This window comes from Nicotiana tomentosiformis, chromosome 2 (assembly GCF_000390325.3).
Source record: "Nicotiana tomentosiformis chromosome 2, ASM39032v3, whole genome shotgun sequence".
Lineage (NCBI taxonomy): Eukaryota > Viridiplantae > Streptophyta > Magnoliopsida > Solanales > Solanaceae > Nicotiana > Nicotiana tomentosiformis.
In genome coordinates this window covers 31382171-31399306 of record NC_090813.1, presented here as the reverse complement: position 1 = coordinate 31399306, position 17136 = coordinate 31382171, and the positions used below count along the sequence as shown (strand labels likewise).

The 17136-nt window shown below is 37.1% G+C and overlaps 2 protein-coding genes, 1 long non-coding RNA gene and 1 other non-coding gene across 4 annotated transcripts; 2 read left to right on the top strand and 2 right to left on the bottom strand.

Moving 5' to 3' along the window:
• Positions 1 to 517: 517 nt before the first annotated feature.
• Positions 518 to 622, bottom strand: LOC117277295 (small nucleolar RNA R71). Its single transcript, XR_004507567.1, has one exon. It is a non-coding gene; the product is annotated as a small nucleolar RNA R71 (small nucleolar RNA).
• Positions 623 to 1814: 1192 nt separating this feature from the next.
• On the bottom strand, positions 1815 to 4911 carry LOC138906420 (uncharacterized). The gene is made up of 2 exons (XR_011413772.1): positions 4782 to 4911; positions 1815 to 2122 (listed from the first exon to the last, which is right to left on the bottom strand). It is a non-coding gene; the product is annotated as an uncharacterized lncRNA (long non-coding RNA).
• A 1415-nt stretch (positions 4912 to 6326) lies between these two features.
• Positions 6327 to 8450, top strand: LOC138906418 (uncharacterized). The gene is made up of 3 exons (XM_070195131.1): positions 6327 to 6501; positions 6912 to 7238; positions 8095 to 8450. Exons 1-3 carry the CDS (start codon positions 6432 to 6434, stop codon positions 8223 to 8225), a joined length of 528 nt encoding a protein of 175 aa, XP_070051232.1. The 5' UTR covers positions 6327 to 6431; the 3' UTR covers positions 8226 to 8450.
• Positions 8451 to 13223: 4773 nt separating this feature from the next.
• On the top strand, positions 13224 to 15344 carry LOC138906417 (uncharacterized). The gene is made up of 3 exons (XM_070195130.1): positions 13224 to 13394; positions 13805 to 14131; positions 14989 to 15344. The coding sequence occupies exons 1-3, from the start codon at positions 13325 to 13327 to the stop codon at positions 15117 to 15119; spliced, it is 528 nt and encodes a 175-aa protein (XP_070051231.1). The 5' UTR covers positions 13224 to 13324; the 3' UTR covers positions 15120 to 15344.
• The last annotated feature ends 1792 nt before the right edge of the window (positions 15345 to 17136 follow it).

Here is a 17136-nt window from a genome sequence, read left to right as displayed (position 1 = left end):
ACTTTGATTGAATGCGCAGAGTCAGAAGCCAGGACCGACCTCAAGGCTTTGACCCCGAACCTAAGAGAACATTTCATAGGAGGTTGAGGGAAGTAAAGGACACGAATAATATTTAGGCACTCGTTCAATTTCATGTGAACATAGCATAGGAACATATGGTTGTTCAGGAGGTGGCAATGCCAGCATTGCTAATGTCACCTCCAACATAGTGAAGCCCAGAATCACTGGGCACTTTGAGCTAAAACAGAGCATGATCCAGCTACTTCATGCGAATGGGCAGTTTATGGGTCTTCCACATGAGGATCCACAATAGCATATCCTGAACTTCTTGGAGATTAATGATACTTATATCAATAACGGGGTCACTCCAGACTATGTGAGGCTCACACTTTTTCCATTCTCTCTGTTGGGCGAAGAAAAGCGATGGCTGGAGGCAGAACCAACTAATTCTATTACATCATGGAATGATGTGGCAAGGAAATTTCTGGCAAGGTTCTTCCCTTCAGGTAAAACTGCAAAGATCAGAAGTGAGATAGTTGCCTTCAAACAGAAAGTGGGAGAGTCTTTATACTCAGCTTGGGAGAGGTTAAAGGGGCTACTCAGAGACTGTCCTCATCACAATCAGACAAACGAAGTATTAGCTCACACTTTTATAGAAGGGCTCCATCCTGAAACAAAAATTGTGGTAGATGTTGTAGCTGGAGGTCAAGTGTTGGAGAAAAGCTTTGACAAGATATATGAATTATTGAACAAATTCTCCAAAAGCAAGAGGATTGGCAAGGAGAAATGGGAAGACACACGGCACAAAAATCTGCGGGGGTTCTCGAGTTAGATATCGTCTCGGCATTATCAGCGCAGATTTCTACACTAACCAACCAAGCCAATCAGATGACCATGGTTATTAACAAGCAACAAGCTCAACCAGTGCAACATGTTCAAGTGTTTTGTGAAGTATGTAGAGAGGGTCACACAAGCGACTTATGCCAAGTTAATCCAGAGTCTATCTACTTTGTGGGTTATGCAAATAGGGGCCAGACAAATCAATATGGGAACACTTACAATCCCAACTGGAGGAACTACCCAAACTTCTCTTGGGGTGAAAATCGAGGTGCTCAAAATCAATACCAACCACAAGCACCTCAACAACAATGTAGACCACCTAAGGACGAACAACATGCAAACTCAACAAGTCACCTTGAGGAAATGATGAAGAAATTGATGGTTGATCAGCAAGCCCAAGCAACATCAATGAGAAATTTGGAGCGCCAAGTGGGACAACTTGCCAATGCCCAAAATACTAGACCAGTTGGAGCTCTTCCAAGTGACACTGGAGCTAATCCTAAGGCATCCATTAATGTCGTGTCATTGAGGAATGAGAGACAATTAGAAGATGTAACGACCCGGCCGGTCGTTTCGAGAGTTATAGCCCCATTTCCCGGTCAGTATTGGTATTTTTAATTATACAATTAAAATATGCACAGTTTGGAAATCGAACCAGGGTCTGTACGGTAGTAAGATACTATTCTACCACTAGACCATTGGTACAAACGGCGGTACAAATTTCGCATGACAAGGAATCAAAGAAGTATAATTTTTCCTAACAGTTCCATAGCCTCCCGAAGATAAGTACAGACATCTCCGCACCGATCCGCGAGATTCTAATAAAATTGCTTGTGACTCACGACACCTATGAACCTAGAGCTCTCATACCAACTTGTCATGACCCAAACTCCCTCCGTATAACGTCGTGACAACACCTAGTCTCTACGACTAGGTAAGCCTAACAAATTGCGAAAATATAACAAAAACGAAAGTAAAACTTGACAACTAACAACAGTGGATAACTAAATAACTAATAACAATACCGCTCGGCATGTGCAATAACCAATACTATCTAATACACAGTCTTCCCAAAACCCAGAACATCGTAAGTCACAAGCTACAGAAGGAAACTAGTATCTCTATACACCAAAGTCTAACAAAAGAAGTACGGAAGGTAAATGACATAGGAGAGAATAGAGGGGGACTTTGAGGTCTGCGGATGCGTCAAATGTACCTTGAAGTATCCGTACAAAAGCAAGCACTCTCAACTATTAGCGGGGCTGATAAGGAGCACATGGATCTGCACACAAAAATATATGCAGAAGAGTAGCATGAGTACACCACAATGGTACCCAATAAGTGCCAAGCCTAACCTCGGTAGAGTAGTGACGAGGTCAGGTCAGGCCCACTGGTATATAATAAATAAAGCAGGAAATTATAACAGTATAATAAAAGACTGGAATTTAACAAAAAGAAAACACAACGATATAACAATGCAACACACATGGATAAACAACAGGGGATCTCCCGAGATACCGTCTCGTAGTCCCAAAATAAATATGCAGGGAGAACTCCCAAGGTACCGCCTCGTAGTCTCAAAAGTAAATATACATGGATAACTCCCGAGGAACTGCCTTGTAGTCTCAAAAGTAAATATACATGGAGAACTCCCAAGGAACCGCCTCGTAATCTCAAAAGTAAATGTGCAGGGAGAACTCCCGAGGAACCGCCTCGTAGTCTCAAAAGTAAATATGCAGGGAGAACTCCCGAGGAATCGCCTCGTAGTCTCAAAAGTAAACACACAGCTCAACCGATAAATACCATAGTTAACAGCAAGAATTCTACAGTTAAGACTGATAAAGAACAAGGAAAAATAGAAAATCAACTAGGCATGCTTCAGAGAGTTCAAATGAGCAGTTAAAACACGTAGGCATGCGATATTAGGCTAATCAGGATAACTACGCATGTTGGAATAGCTCAATTAAGAATGAAAAAAGACTAATACTCATTTAAAAGGTATAACTCAAATTAAAGGAAAAATATGTTACTACTCAGTAAAATAAATTGGTTTTTTTCAACAAATAGCCCATGTACGTACTCGTCACCTCACGTACACGACGCTCACATATCACGACAATACCAAATCCTAAGGGGATTTCTCCCACACAAGGTTAGGCAAGCTACTTATCTCAAACCAAGATCAATCAATCGGTAACAATGCCTTTTATACGAATATCCGACCCCGAATGACCCAAAACTTAATTAAAATAATTACATATTATAAATACAACTATAATAGACTAGTCTAATTAATAAAATCAAGACTTTAACAAAAACTCCGAAATCCGTCCTACAAAGTCGACCCGGGCCCACATCTCAGAATCGGGTAAAAGTCACAAAATACGAATACCCATTCACTCACGAGTCTAACCATATAAGAATTACTCGAATCCGACCTCAAATCACCATCCAAAACTCGAAATTTTAGTCTATAAAGTTTCTACCATTTCCCCCTAAATTGCCAACTCAAAACCCTAATTAGATGATGAAAATAGCAATAGATTCATGAAAAATAGTCCAATCCGAGTTAGAACCACTTACCCCAACAATCTCCTTGAAGAAATCTCGAAATATCGCCTCACACCGAGCTCTCAAACTCCCAAAACTCACCCGAGTCCCCCGGGACCTCAATCAAACATACCAACCAATCCTAAAATACCACACGAACATAGTCGAGCCCTCAAACCACATCAAACAACGCTAAAATCACGAATCATCCTCCAATTCAAACTTAAAGAACTTGAAACTTCCAAATCCGACAACCGATGCCGAAACCAACCAAACCACGTCCGATTGACCCCAAATTTTGCACACATGTCATATTTAACCCTACGGACCTAATCCAACTTTCGGAATTGGAATCCAACCCCGATATTAAAAAGTCCACTACCGGTCAAAATCTCCAAAAAATAGACTTTCGCCATTTCAAGCCTAAATCAGCTACCAACCTCAAAAACACAATCCGGACACTCCCCTAAGTCCAAAATCACCCAACGGAGCTAACAGAATAGACGAAAACCTATTCTGGAGTCGTCTTCTTACAGTTTCGCCTATGGTCAAAATCCTAAGACTTAAGCTTCCGTTTTAGGGACTAAGTGTCCCAACTCACTCCGAAACAAAAAACAAGACCTCTCGGCAAGTCACATAAGCAGAAAAGATACGGGAAAAGCAGTTAATAGGGGATCGGGGCTATTACTCTCAAAACAACCGGCCGAGTCGTTACAACCTCTCCCTTTTAAAAGGACACAATTTCCAGTTCGATTATGTTTCGCCATGACAATAAACAAAGCTCAAGGTCAAACATTAGATTTTGTGGGTATCTATTTGTGCGAACCTGTCTTTTCTCATGGTCAATTGTATGTTGCTTTATCAAGAGCCAAAAGTTCTAATTGTGTGAAGGTATTTATTAGACCAACTACAGCTGACGACGATGATGACCACTCTACATATAATATAGTCTATGATGAAATTATTAAATACTACTATAATCTTTTTGTTCATCGTTTCTACCCCAATCTCCCAACTACATTTTACGCATAGCAAACCTTCTGAAACTCTACCTCTTTCTCTACTAAAGACATCAGCCACGGATTCCAATTATGAAATTTGGAAATTAGAAGAAAGTGGGCAAAAATTGAGACAAATCATACCTAAAATTAGAACAACCGAGCTGAGAAGATGTAAAGAACTAGAAAAAAAAGTAGTCTTTGAAAATCTAAAGAAAAATAAAGAGATCATGCATAAGGAGCATTTTAATAATGAAATAGAGAAATAAAAGGAAGGAGATAACGGATGAACAAGAACATAAAAGAAAAACAACAATGAATTTCAGCCATGAAATTGAGAAATTTGAAAAGAATTGGAAGAAGATTAAATCAAAAATTGAGAAAAAAACTTACCTGAAATTGAAAGACGAGGAAGAGAAATCAAATGAAACAACCAAGGGTTTCTTGTTCTGATAAGAGAAATTCTTCTAGAATTGTGTGGGCATGTGCCCAACCAGATTACTACTCCTATTAGAGATTTGCCCTTGATCAACCAATAGAAATAGGAAAAATAAAATAAAATGTCAAGGTAAAATTACAATTTTGCCCTTGGTTGACCAACTTTTCTTTTCTATATAATAGAATTCTTTTATCCAAAATAAAATAAAACTTGTTAACTCTCGTTGCTGCTATTTTTTCCACAGAAGTTTGTGACTTTTCACGTACATACACTTACATTAGAATTCAACGTTAATGAATTCAGACTCTTTTTATAAAAGTGAGTGATTATTTAAAATTATGCGATTAAAACATAATTTACTTTGTTTTTACTTATAAATTTATAGTTTTTGAACTTAACAGAATGGATTCATTTGAACTCCACTTAGTATTCTAAGGGTCGTTTGGTTGGGAAATAAGTTATCCCAAGATTAATTATTTCGGGATTAGTTATCTCGTGATTGTTATCCCATCCTCATAAGGATAAAAATAACATTATAATCTCGGGATAACTAATCTCAGGAGTATACTGCAATTTATCCTAACCAAACGTAGGATAAACTCATCTTAAATTTAATCCGAAAATTAATTATCTCTTATCCCTCGTACCAAATGATCCCGAAATTTATCGGGGCTTAAGATTGCTTATGGTTAACCAAACTAGCTAGGTGCATAAATTGTGTCCATTAATTGTTGACAACATAGTTCAACATGTATTATTAGCATATTAATTGTAGGAGAGAAAATTCACTCTAATTATGCATATTAATTGTTAGGAGAAACAATTCATTTCCACTTTAGCTTTCTAATAAGGAAATGTAATACGTTCAATTTTTAATCATCCCCCCAAAATTCATAACTAGACAAGCACTTTTATCAAAATCTACTCTCGATCGATTGAAGTTTCTAATTGAAGCATGCACGTAAACATTATTTGGTTTATAGTAAAGATATGGAAATTTAGTTAACCTTTTAGTGGGAAACTAACAATTTAATTGAAATATAGATTAGGAAACTATGAGAATCAGAAATATGATTTTCATTGACAACTTCTAGTGTTTGAAACTTCAATTAGCAGACAAAAAACGCGTACTACTTGTTAGGCGTCAACTAGAACTTAGAAGGCAAGAAGTAAACTTACTACAAACAACAAGAAATTCAACGAAATAATTAATTCTTTAGTTAATAAAGAAATAAAATTAAATAAAATTAATGACAGAAGCAAACGCGTGGGCTCCACTAAAAGATCCTTCCATTCTATTCGTGCACACCAAATTCAGAGAATTCGTCAAAATTTAGGAGGGCATATACTACCTTATAAACTGAAAATTAAAAAAATGAAAGAAGATTAATAATATCCAAAATAAAAGAACAACTAAGAAGGTGACAAAGAATTCTAAGTTCAAACCGCATTTTCCTCCTATTCCTCCTCCTAACTTCCCTATATAAATTCAATAAACCCCTCTATTCATCTCAAGAACCCCATAGTTCCTAACTCCATTTTTTTTCCTCGAGTTCAAAAAGCAAAAAAGGAAATTTCCCAAAAGGGAAGAAATAAAATTAGAAATGTCCTCCACTATGAAATACTCCATAATTGTTTTCTTTGCTAGCGCCCTTTTCCTCCAAGGCACTTTGGGTACGTATTGTATATATCCAATCTAATCTTCTTCCCTATTTCATGCACACAATATATTTCCATCATAGTTTGTTTAATTTTCTTTTGAATATGTAGAATGCATGTTTTCATTTGCAATATCCAGAGTAGTTTTTCATCTCACGATCAGGGGCGGAGCGACATGATCTGGAGGGTTTTAATTGAATGAAAAATTATACTGCACAAATAGTAGGGTTATAATAAATTGTTCCTCGACTTAAGACAATCTTCTAGTGTAATGACATAGATGGTTCAAGAATTACTTTAAGTCACAACTTTTAATCATATATTTTTGTACTTTTTAAAATCCTCTTTAGAATTTCTGACTCCACCTGTGTCCACGACGTGTAAATTTAATTTTTTTTTTGGGGTATGTGTAAATTTAATCTCAGGGAATTTCATTTGTGAGGATTTGCCAACAAATGTGTGTGGTTTTGCGATCGCGACATCAGGGAAGAGGTGTTTGTTGGAGAATTCAGCAGGGGAAGATGGGAAGGTGGAGTATCAATGTAAGACATCTGAGGTTGTTGTTGGAAACATGAAAGAACACATTGAGACACATGAATGTGTTGATGCTTGTGGAGTTGACATGAACTCTGTTGGGATTTCTTCTGATGCTTTGCTTGATTCTCTATTCACTTCTAAACTCTGCTCCTCTGCTTGTTACCAAAAATGTGCTAACATTGTTGACCTTTACTTCAACTTAGCTGCTGGAGAAGGTAACAACATTAGCATTTTCCCTCTTCCTTTATTTTCTTTCTGTGATATATAGGCACCACATAGTTGAGTTATTTTTTGATCCCCTGCATTAGTATTTCTGGTTTAGTAATTGTTAGAATGCGATAATCTAAATATATTAGATATATAGCGCGTGAATTATAAACGGAGAACTTACTTGTTCTTCATAGGAAAAGAGGAAGATTGAACTGCGGCCGGTGGTGGTTGTCACGATGTATTGGATCAACCCCTATTCGACAGTCTAAACCCTAATGTTATTAACAGAGAAGATCGATGTATTCAGTATATTTAGTTGTACACCGTATGTTTACTTGTATAAACCCAACTAGGGTTAAAGTAAAGTTGTTCACCGTATATAATGCATTTCTGGTTTAGTAATTGTTAGAATCCGATAATCTAAACATATTAAATAGCGTGTAAATTATAAACGGAGAACTTAGAGAAGAGTGCAGGAAAATATTTTATTCAGTATATTTTGTTGTACATTGTATGTGTACTTATTTTGGAACTCTGAACAAACTGTCGGTGATAAGCCAAAGGAAAGTGAGGATGACGTCAAGTCATCATGCCCTTATGCCCTAGGCGACACACATGCTACAATGGCCGGGATAAAGGGTTGCGACCCTGCGAGGGTGAGCTAACCCCAAAAACCTGTCCTCAGTTATGATTGCAGGCTATAACTTGCTTGCATGAAGCCGGAATCACTAGTAATCACTGGTCTAGGGTTATAGTAATAACTAAAGTTACTGGGCTTTACCGTAGTGGGCTTTAAGAGCACCCTTATGCGTGGACTTTATTTCCGACAGTAATGTTATTGCGTATATTGGAAATGTGCAGGAGTGTATTTGCCAGATTTATGCAACAAGCAGAGGACCAGCCCACACCGTGCTATGATTGAGCTCTCAAGCAATGGAGCTGCACTCGAAGATGTAGCTGATGCTCCAGCTCCTTCCCCTGTTTCTTTCTAATTTACTTATACTTTTGAAAAATTAATACTACAACATATACTGCATACAATTCTTTTGTTTCCTTTAAATACAAGTATTATCATTAATGTTGTATTTTTCTACAATGAATGAGGGATGTAGGGAAATTTTGGTTTGTTTCTAATTCCCTTGGATTTGTTGAAAATTGTTTCGTGAAATTCTTTTTCCAACAGAACTTGAATGAGATATTTTTCTATTTGGATTGCACTAATTATCTCTTGTTTCAAGTTCTTTGTCTTGACAAAATGAGAGGAAGTACTTGTAAAGTTTGTGGTATTAAAATTACCATATTAGTACTAATTTTAGTGCCAATAGGAAGCCGAAAACGAAAGAAAAAGGGAATTAAACAACCAAATCTAATACAAGACAAACAATAAAAAATCCTATTGTTGTCATGTCTCCTCCTCTATATATACAACATTATTTACCCTCGTAATCGGATAACGATTGAAGTTGTTAGTGATTTAAAGGATATGCAGATTAATTTGATACAAAGCGATAAATTAGATTGCAATTGAAATAAATAACGATATATTAACTGCAAACCACATGAATTGAATGATTTCAGCTTAGGAAAGCAAGCCACCCTTGAGTTGAATGCACTTTTATTGACACAAAGATACCAAAGAGTAAGAACTCAGAGAATGTATTGCTTATCAGTGTATGTTACCCTTCTTTCATGAATTGTGAGACCCCCTCTATATATTAGAGGAACCTACTTTTTAGGTATTATTCTATTATACTATAAAAGGTAACAATGTCCTTGATTTGTTGACCGTTGGTTTCTTTTTTGGTATATTCCGTGATTTCCGGCGTAATGTCCGATTAATTGCAGGAATTTCGGATAAGCTGGCAATATATTCCTTGAGACCGTTATGACCAGGCCCGGTTATGACTTCGGTAAACTCGAGGGCAAATCTGGTGGTGTCGATGACTAATTTTAGCAATGCTTTGGGTCCGATCTTAATTACCATATTTCGATCTTGGCTGATTATGTCGGATGTAAGATCGAACTTCGAGCTCGACTTTTAGCCGATTACGGATATTTTGACTTTGGCCTTAATTAGGGAGGTTGGAAGCTCGATCGAACATCGAGCCCGGTTTTACCTGTATACACATAATCCTCTTATTTTTCCGAGAGTAGATAACGAGAAACGATATGAGCCTCCGAATCTCACTTCGATATATCATGACGTAAGTGACAAAATCATGACGTAAAATCCTCTTGTTTTTCGGAGAGTAAATGATGAGAAACGATACGAGCTTCCGATTCTCACTTCGATAAATCATGACGACGAAACCATGACGTAAGTGATAAGAATAGTTGAAACGTCCCATCGGTCCAGTTACATCCCGTCGGTCCAATTTTTAAGGCATTAAATGCGTGTCAGTTAACGGTCGGCCACTTCAGGATGCGAACCGCCATTTGAGAAAACTATAAATACCCTTTCATTCATTCATTTAGAACTTTTACATTCAAACTTTTGCTCTTGTGCTTTAAGAAAACCTCATCACTCTCATCTTCTGATTTTCTAAAAGCTTACATAAGTTGTCTGCTAATCACACCTCCTCTTTTATCAGCACTTTTTTTTCTCCACTATTTAGATGCAATGGCAAAGACTTCAAAATTCGTTCCTCAAAAAGAAAACCCTTTTATCGCTTTTCCTTTTCCTCCCTTCTCATCAATATTTTGTGATGGTGCAGATGTTGCTCGGATGCCAGATGCAGTTCCTTTACTCAAGGAGTGGGTTGAGGGTATCGCAATACAGAGATCTTACTCTAAGCGCTCATGGCGTGAGCTTTCGAAGGGCTGTTGGGAGGCTCGTTCTCATGGTGAGATTTTTTCTTTAGGTCACGTTCGACCTACTTTCACGCCGTCGATTTTTAACTTGTTTTACTTTCCTTTTGCAGGTTTACCAAAAGATGTTGAAATGAGGCCTCCGTCCGGTGATAATGACATTTTCACCAAGCCCTCTGCTCCGAAGCAGGATAAAGAGAAGAAAAGAAGAAAAGCTACGAACTCCCAGAGCTCGGAGCAGAAGAAACCAAAGAGGCGGCTGGTGCGCACATCCAAAGAAAGTACTAGCGCCCGAGAACTCCCATTGGACTCACTCCACCGGTTGAGGGATGAGTCCGAAGAAGAAGAAAACTCTGAATTGGTGACCTGCTTGAGAAGCGGTACCGAACTGCCTCGAACTAGGGGGGCCAATGAAGATGCAGTGGCCTAGGCCTCCGAACTAGGGAGGGTCGAGGCCATTTTGCCCTGAGATGGGGAGGTCGACAAAGAGACCGTGTTCGGTACTCCTCAGGCAGAATATAATGTACCGAAGGACGCACTTGGGGTGATAGATCTCTCCGAGTCACCTTCATTTATTGATTCTATGATAAACGAGGCTCAAACGCTGAAAGGTCACCTCAGCGAGGGACCCCTAGGAGCAACAAAATTTTTTAACAACTTCTTCGATGGCTTGGATTCTACGGCCTCGGAGGACGTCACCGAGTTGGGTGACTTACTGGTACCAAAGAAGATACTGTCTCCAGGAGCTGGCGGGTCTTCTTCAATTCTGAAATTAGTAAACCGATTCCTAACTCCGAGTGCAGATCCTACCCGGAAGCGGTCAATCATTATGTCCCAACTCACTCCGAAACAAAAAATAAGACCTCTCGGCAAGTCACATAAGCAGAAAAGATACGGGGAAAGCAGTTAATAGGGGATCGGGGCTATTACTCTCAAAACAACCGGCCGAGTCGTTACAACCTCTCCCTTTTAAAAGGACACAATTTCCAGTTCGATTATGTTTCGCCATGACAATAAACAAAGCTCAAGGTCAAACATTAGATTTTGTAGGTATCTATTTGTGCGAACCTGTCTTTTCTCATGGTCAATTGTATATTGCTTTATCAAGAGCCAAAAGTTCTAATTGTGTGAAGGTATTTATTAGACCACGTACAGCTGACGACGATGATGACCACTCTACATATAATATAGTCTATGATGAAATTATTAAATACTACTATAATCTTTTTGTTCATCGTTTCTACCCCAATCTCCCAACTACATTTTACGCATAGCAAACCTTCCGAAACTCTACCTCTTTCTCTACTAAAGACATCAGCCACGGATTCCAATTATGAAATTTGGAAATTAGAAGAAAGTGGGTAAAAATTGAGACAAATCATACCTAAAATTAGAACAACCGAGCTGAGAAGATGTAAAGAACTAGAAAAAAAAGTAGTCTTTGAAAATCTGAAGAAAAATAAAAAGATCATGCATAAGGAGCATTTTAATAATGAAATAGAGAAATAAAAGGAAGGAGATAACGGATGAACAAGAACATAAAAGAAAAACAACAATGAATTTCAGCCATGAAATTGAGAAATTTGAAAAGAATTGGAAGAAGATTAAATCAAAAATTGAGAAAAAAACTTACCTGAAATTGAAAGACGAGGAAGAGAAATCAAATGAAACAACCAAGGGTTTCTTGTTCTCATAAGAGAAATTCTTCTAGAATTGTGTGGGCATGTGCCCAACCAGATTACTACTCCTATTAGAGATTTGCCCTTGATCAACCAATAGAAATAGGAAAAATAAAATAAAATGTCAAGGTAAAATTACAATTTTGCCCTTGGTTGACCAACTTTTCTTTTCTATATAATAGAATTCTTTTATCCAAAATAAAATAAAACTTGTTAACTCTCGTTGCTGCTATTTTTTCCACAGAAGTTTGTGACTTTTCACGTACATACACTTACATTAGAATTCAACGTTAATGAATTCAGACTCTTTTTATAAAAGTGAGTGATTATTTAAAATTATGCGATTAAAACATAATTTACTTTGTTTTTACTTATAAATTTATAGTTTTTGAACTTAACAGAATGGATTCATTTGAACTCCACTTAGTATTCTAAGGGTCGTTTAGTTGGGAAATAAGTTATCCCAAGATTAATTATTTCGGGATTAGTTATCTCGTGATTGTTATCCCATCCTCATAAGGATAAAAATAACATTATAATCTCGGGATAACTAATCTCAGGAGTATACTGCAATTTATCCTAACCAAACGTAGGATAAACTCATCTTAAATTTAATCCGAAAATTAATTATCTCTTATCCCTCGTACCAAATGATCCCGAAATTTATCGGGGCTTAAGATTGCTTATGGTTAACCAAACTAGCTAGGTGCATAAATTGTGTCCATTAATTGTTGACAACATAGTTCAACATGTATTATTAGCATATTAATTGTAGGAGAGAAAATTCACTCTAATTATGCATATTAATTGTTAGGAGAAACAATTCATTTCCACTTTAGCTTTCTAATAAGGAAATGTAATACGTTCAATTTTTAATCATCCCCCCAAAATTCATAACTAGACAAGCACTTTTATCAAAATCTACTCTCGATCGATTGAAGTTTCTAATTGAAGCATGCACGTAAACATTATTTGGTTTATAGTAAAGATATGGAAATTTAGTTAACCTTTTAGTGGGAAACTAACAATTTAATTGAAATATAGATTAGGAAACTATGAGAATCAGAAATATGATTTTCATTGACAACTTCTAGTGTTTGAAACTTCAATTAGCAGACAAAAAACGCGTACTACTTGTTAGGCGTCAACTAGAACTTAGAAGGCAAGAAGTAAACTTACTACAAACAACAAGAAATTCAACGAAATAATTAATTCTTTAGTTAATAAAGAAATAAAATTAAATAAAATTAATGACAGAAGCAAACGCGTGGGCTCCACTAAAAGATCCTTCCATTCTATTCGTGCACACCAAATTCAGAGAATTCGTCAAAATTTAGGAGGGCATATACTACCTTATAAGCTGAAAATTAAAAAAATGAAAGAAGATTAATAATATCCAAAATAAAAGAACAACTAAGAAGGTGACAAAGAATTCTAAGTTCAAACCGCATTTTCCTCCTATTCCTCCTCCTAACTTCCCTATATAAATTCAATAAACCCCTCTATTCATCTCAAGAACCCCATAGTTCCTAACTCCATTTTTTTTCCTCGAGTTCAAAAAGCAAAAAAGGAAATTTCCCAAAAGGGAAGAAATAAAATTAGAAATGTCCTCCACTATGAAATACTCCATAATTGTTTTCTTTGCTAGCGCCCTTTTCCTCCAAGGCACTTTGGGTACGTATTGTATATATCCAATCTAATCTTCTTCCCTATTTCATGCACACAATATATTTCCATCATAGTTTGTTTAATTTTCTTTTGAATATGTAGAATGCATGTTTTCATTTGCAATATCCAGAGTAGTTTTTCATCTCACGATCAGGGGCGGAGCGACATGATCTGGAGGGTTTTAATTGAATGAAAAATTATACTGCATAAATAGTAGGGTTATAATAAATTGTTCCTCGACTTAAGACAATCTTCTAGTATAATGACATAGATGGTTCAAGAATTACTTTAAGTCACAACTTTTAATCATATATTTTTGTACTTTTTAAAATCCTCTTTAGAATTTCTGACTCCACCTGTGTCCACGACGTGTAAATTTAATTTTTTTTTTGGGGTATGTGTAAATTTAATCTCAGGGAATTTCATTTGTGAGGATTTGCCAACAAATGTGTGTGGTTTTGCGATCGCGACATCAGGGAAGAGGTGTTTGTTGGAGAATTCAGCAGGGGAAGATGGGAAGGTGGAGTATCAATGTAAGACATCTGAGGTTGTTGTTGGAAACATGAAAGAACACATTGAGACACATGAATGTGTTGATGCTTGTGGAGTTGACAGGAACTCTGTTGGGATTTCTTCTGATGCTTTGCTTGATTCTCTATTCACTTCTAAACTCTGCTCCTCTGCTTGTTACCAAAAATGTGCTAACATTGTTGACCTTTACTTCAACTTAGCTGCTGGAGAAGGTAACAACATTAGCATTTTCCCTCTTCCTTTATTTTCTTTCTGTGATATATAGGCACCACATAGTTGAGTTATTTTTTGATCCCCTGCATTAGTATTTCTGGTTTAGTAATTGTTAGAATGCGATAATCTAAATATATTAGATATATAGCGCGTGAATTATAAACGGAGAACTTACTTGTTCTTCATAGGAAAAGAGGAAGATTGAACTGCGGCCGGTGGTGGTTGTCACGATGTATTGGATCAACCCCTATTCGACAGTCTAAACCCTAATGTTATTAACAGAGAAGATCGATGTATTCAGTATATTTAGTTGTACACCGTATGTTTACTTGTATAAACCCAACTAGGGTTAAAGTAAAGTTGTTCACCGTATATAATGCATTTCTGGTTTAGTAATTGTTAGAATCCGATAATCTAAACATATTAAATAGCGTGTAAATTATAAACGGAGAACTTAGAGAAGAGTGCAGGAAAATATTTTATTCAGTATATTTTGTTGTACATTGTATGTGTACTTATTTTGGAACTCTGAACAAACTGTCGGTGATAAGCCAAAGGAAAGTGAGGATGACGTCAAGTCATCATGCCCTTTATGCCCTAGGCGACACACATGCTACAATGGCCGGGATAAAGGGTTGCGACCCTGCGAGGGTGAGCTAACCCCAAAAACCTATCCTCAGTTATGTTTGCAGGCTATAACTTGCTTGCATGAAGCCAGAATCACTAGTAATCACTGGTCTAGGGTTATAGTAATAACTAAAGTTACTGGGCTTTACCGTAGTGGGCTTTAAGAGCACCCTTATGAGTGGACTTTATTTCCGACAGTAATGTTATTGCGCATGTTGGAAATGTGCAGGAGTGTATTTGCCAGATTTATGCAACAAGCAGAGGACCAGCCCACACCGTGCTATGATTGAGCTCTCAAGCAATGGAGCTGCACTCGAAGATGTAGCTGATGCTCCAGCTCCTTCCCCTGTTTCTTTCTAATTTACTTATACTTTTGAAAAATTAATACTACAACATATACTGCATACAATTCTTTTGTTTCCTTTAAATACAAGTATTATCATTAATGTTGTATTTTTCTACAATGAATGAGGGATGTATGGGAATTTTGGTTTGTTTCTAATTCCCTTGGATTTGTTGAAAATTGTTCCGTGAAATTCTTTTTCCAACAGAACTTGAATGAGATATTCTTCTATTTGGATTGCACTAATTATCTCTTGTTTCAAGTTCTTTGTCTTGACAAAATGAGAGGAAGTACTTGTAAAGTTTGTGGTATTAAAATTACCATATTAGTACTAATTTTAGTGCCAATAGGAAGCCGAAAACGAAAGGAAAAGGGAATTAAACAACCAAATCTAATACAAGACAAACAATAAAAAATCCTATTGTTGTCATGTCTCCTCCTCTATATATACAACATTGTTTACCCTCGTAATCGGATAACGATTGAAGTTGTTAGTGATTAAAAGGATATGCAGATTAACTTGATACAAAACGATAAATTAGATTGCAATTGAAATAAATAACGATATATTAACTGCAAACCACATGAATTGGATGATTTCAGCTTAGGAAAGCAAGCCACCCTTGAGTTGAATGTACTTTTATTGACACAAAGATACCAAAGAGTAAGAACTCAGAGAATGTATTGCTTATCAGTGTATGTTACCCTTCTTTCATGAATTGTGAGACCCCCTCTATATATTAGAGGAACCTACTTTTTAGGTATTATTCTATTATACTATAAAAGGTAACAATGTCCTTGATTTGTTGACCGTTGGTTTCTTTTTTGGTATATTCCGTGATTTCCGGCGTAATGTCCGGTTAATTGCGGGAATTTCGGATAAGCTGGCAATATATTCCTTGAGACCGTTATGACCAGGCCCGGTTATGACTTCGGTAAACTCGAGGACAAATCTGGTGGTGTCGATGACTAATTTTAGCAATGCTTTGGGTCCGATCTTAATTACCATATTTCGATCTTGGCTGATTATGTCGGATGTAAGATCGAACTTCGAGCTCGACTTTTAGCCGATTACGGATATTTTGACCTTGGCCTTAATTAGGGAGGTTGGAAGCTCGATCGAACATCGAGCCCGGTTTTACCCGTATACACATAATCCTCTTATTTTTCGGAGAGTAGATGACGAGAAATGATATGAGCCTCCGAATCTCACTTCGATATATCATGACGTAAGTGACAAAATCATGACGTAAAATCCTCTTGTTTTTCGGAGAGTAAATGATGAGAAACGATACGAGCTTCCAATTCTCACTTCGATAAATCATGACGACGAAACCATGACGTAAGTGATAAGAATAGTTGAAACGTCCCATCGGTCCAGTTACATCCCGTCGGTCCAATTTTTAAGGCATTTAATGCGTGTCAGTTAACGGTCGGCCACTTCAGGATGCGAACCGCCATTTGAGAAAACTATAAATACCCTTTTATTCATTCATTTAGAACTTTTACATTCAAACTTTTGCTCTTGTGCTTTAAGAAAACCTCATCACTCTCATCTTCTGATTTTCTAAAAGCTTACATAAGTTGTCTGCTAATCACACCTCCTCTTTTATCAGCACTTTTTTTTCTCCACTATTTAGAAGCAATGACAAAGACTTCAAAATCCGTTCCTCAAAAAGAAAACCCTTTTATCGCTTTTCCTTTTCCTCCCTTCTCATCAATATTTTGTGATGGTGCAGATGTTGCTCGGATGCCAGATGCAGTTCCTCTACTCAAGGAGTGGGTTGAGGGTATCGCAATACAGAGATCTTACTCTAAGCGCTCATGGCGTGAGCTTTCGAAGGGCTGTTGGGAGGCTCGTTCTCATGGTGAGATTTTTTCTTTAGGTCACGTTCGACCTACTTTCACGCCGTCGATTTCTAACTTGTTTTACTTTTCTTTTGCAGGTTTACCAAAAGATGTTGAAATGAGGCCTCCGTCCGGTGATAATGACATTTTCACCAAGCCCTCTGCTCCGAAGCAGGATAAAGAGAA

Coding starts and splice junctions, on each gene's coding strand:
- LOC138906418 (XM_070195131.1), top strand. CDS start 6,432: ATGTCCTCCACTATGAAATACTCCATAATTGTTTTCTTTGCTAGCGCC. Junction 6,502..6,911: donor TTTCCTCCAAGGCACTTTGG/GTACGTATTGTA, acceptor ATTTAATCTCAG/GGAATTTCATTTGTGAGGAT. Junction 7,239..8,094: donor CAACTTAGCTGCTGGAGAAG/GTAACAACATTA, acceptor GGAAATGTGCAG/GAGTGTATTTGCCAGATTTA.
- LOC138906417 (XM_070195130.1), top strand. CDS start 13,325: ATGTCCTCCACTATGAAATACTCCATAATTGTTTTCTTTGCTAGCGCC. Junction 13,395..13,804: donor TTTCCTCCAAGGCACTTTGG/GTACGTATTGTA, acceptor ATTTAATCTCAG/GGAATTTCATTTGTGAGGAT. Junction 14,132..14,988: donor CAACTTAGCTGCTGGAGAAG/GTAACAACATTA, acceptor GGAAATGTGCAG/GAGTGTATTTGCCAGATTTA.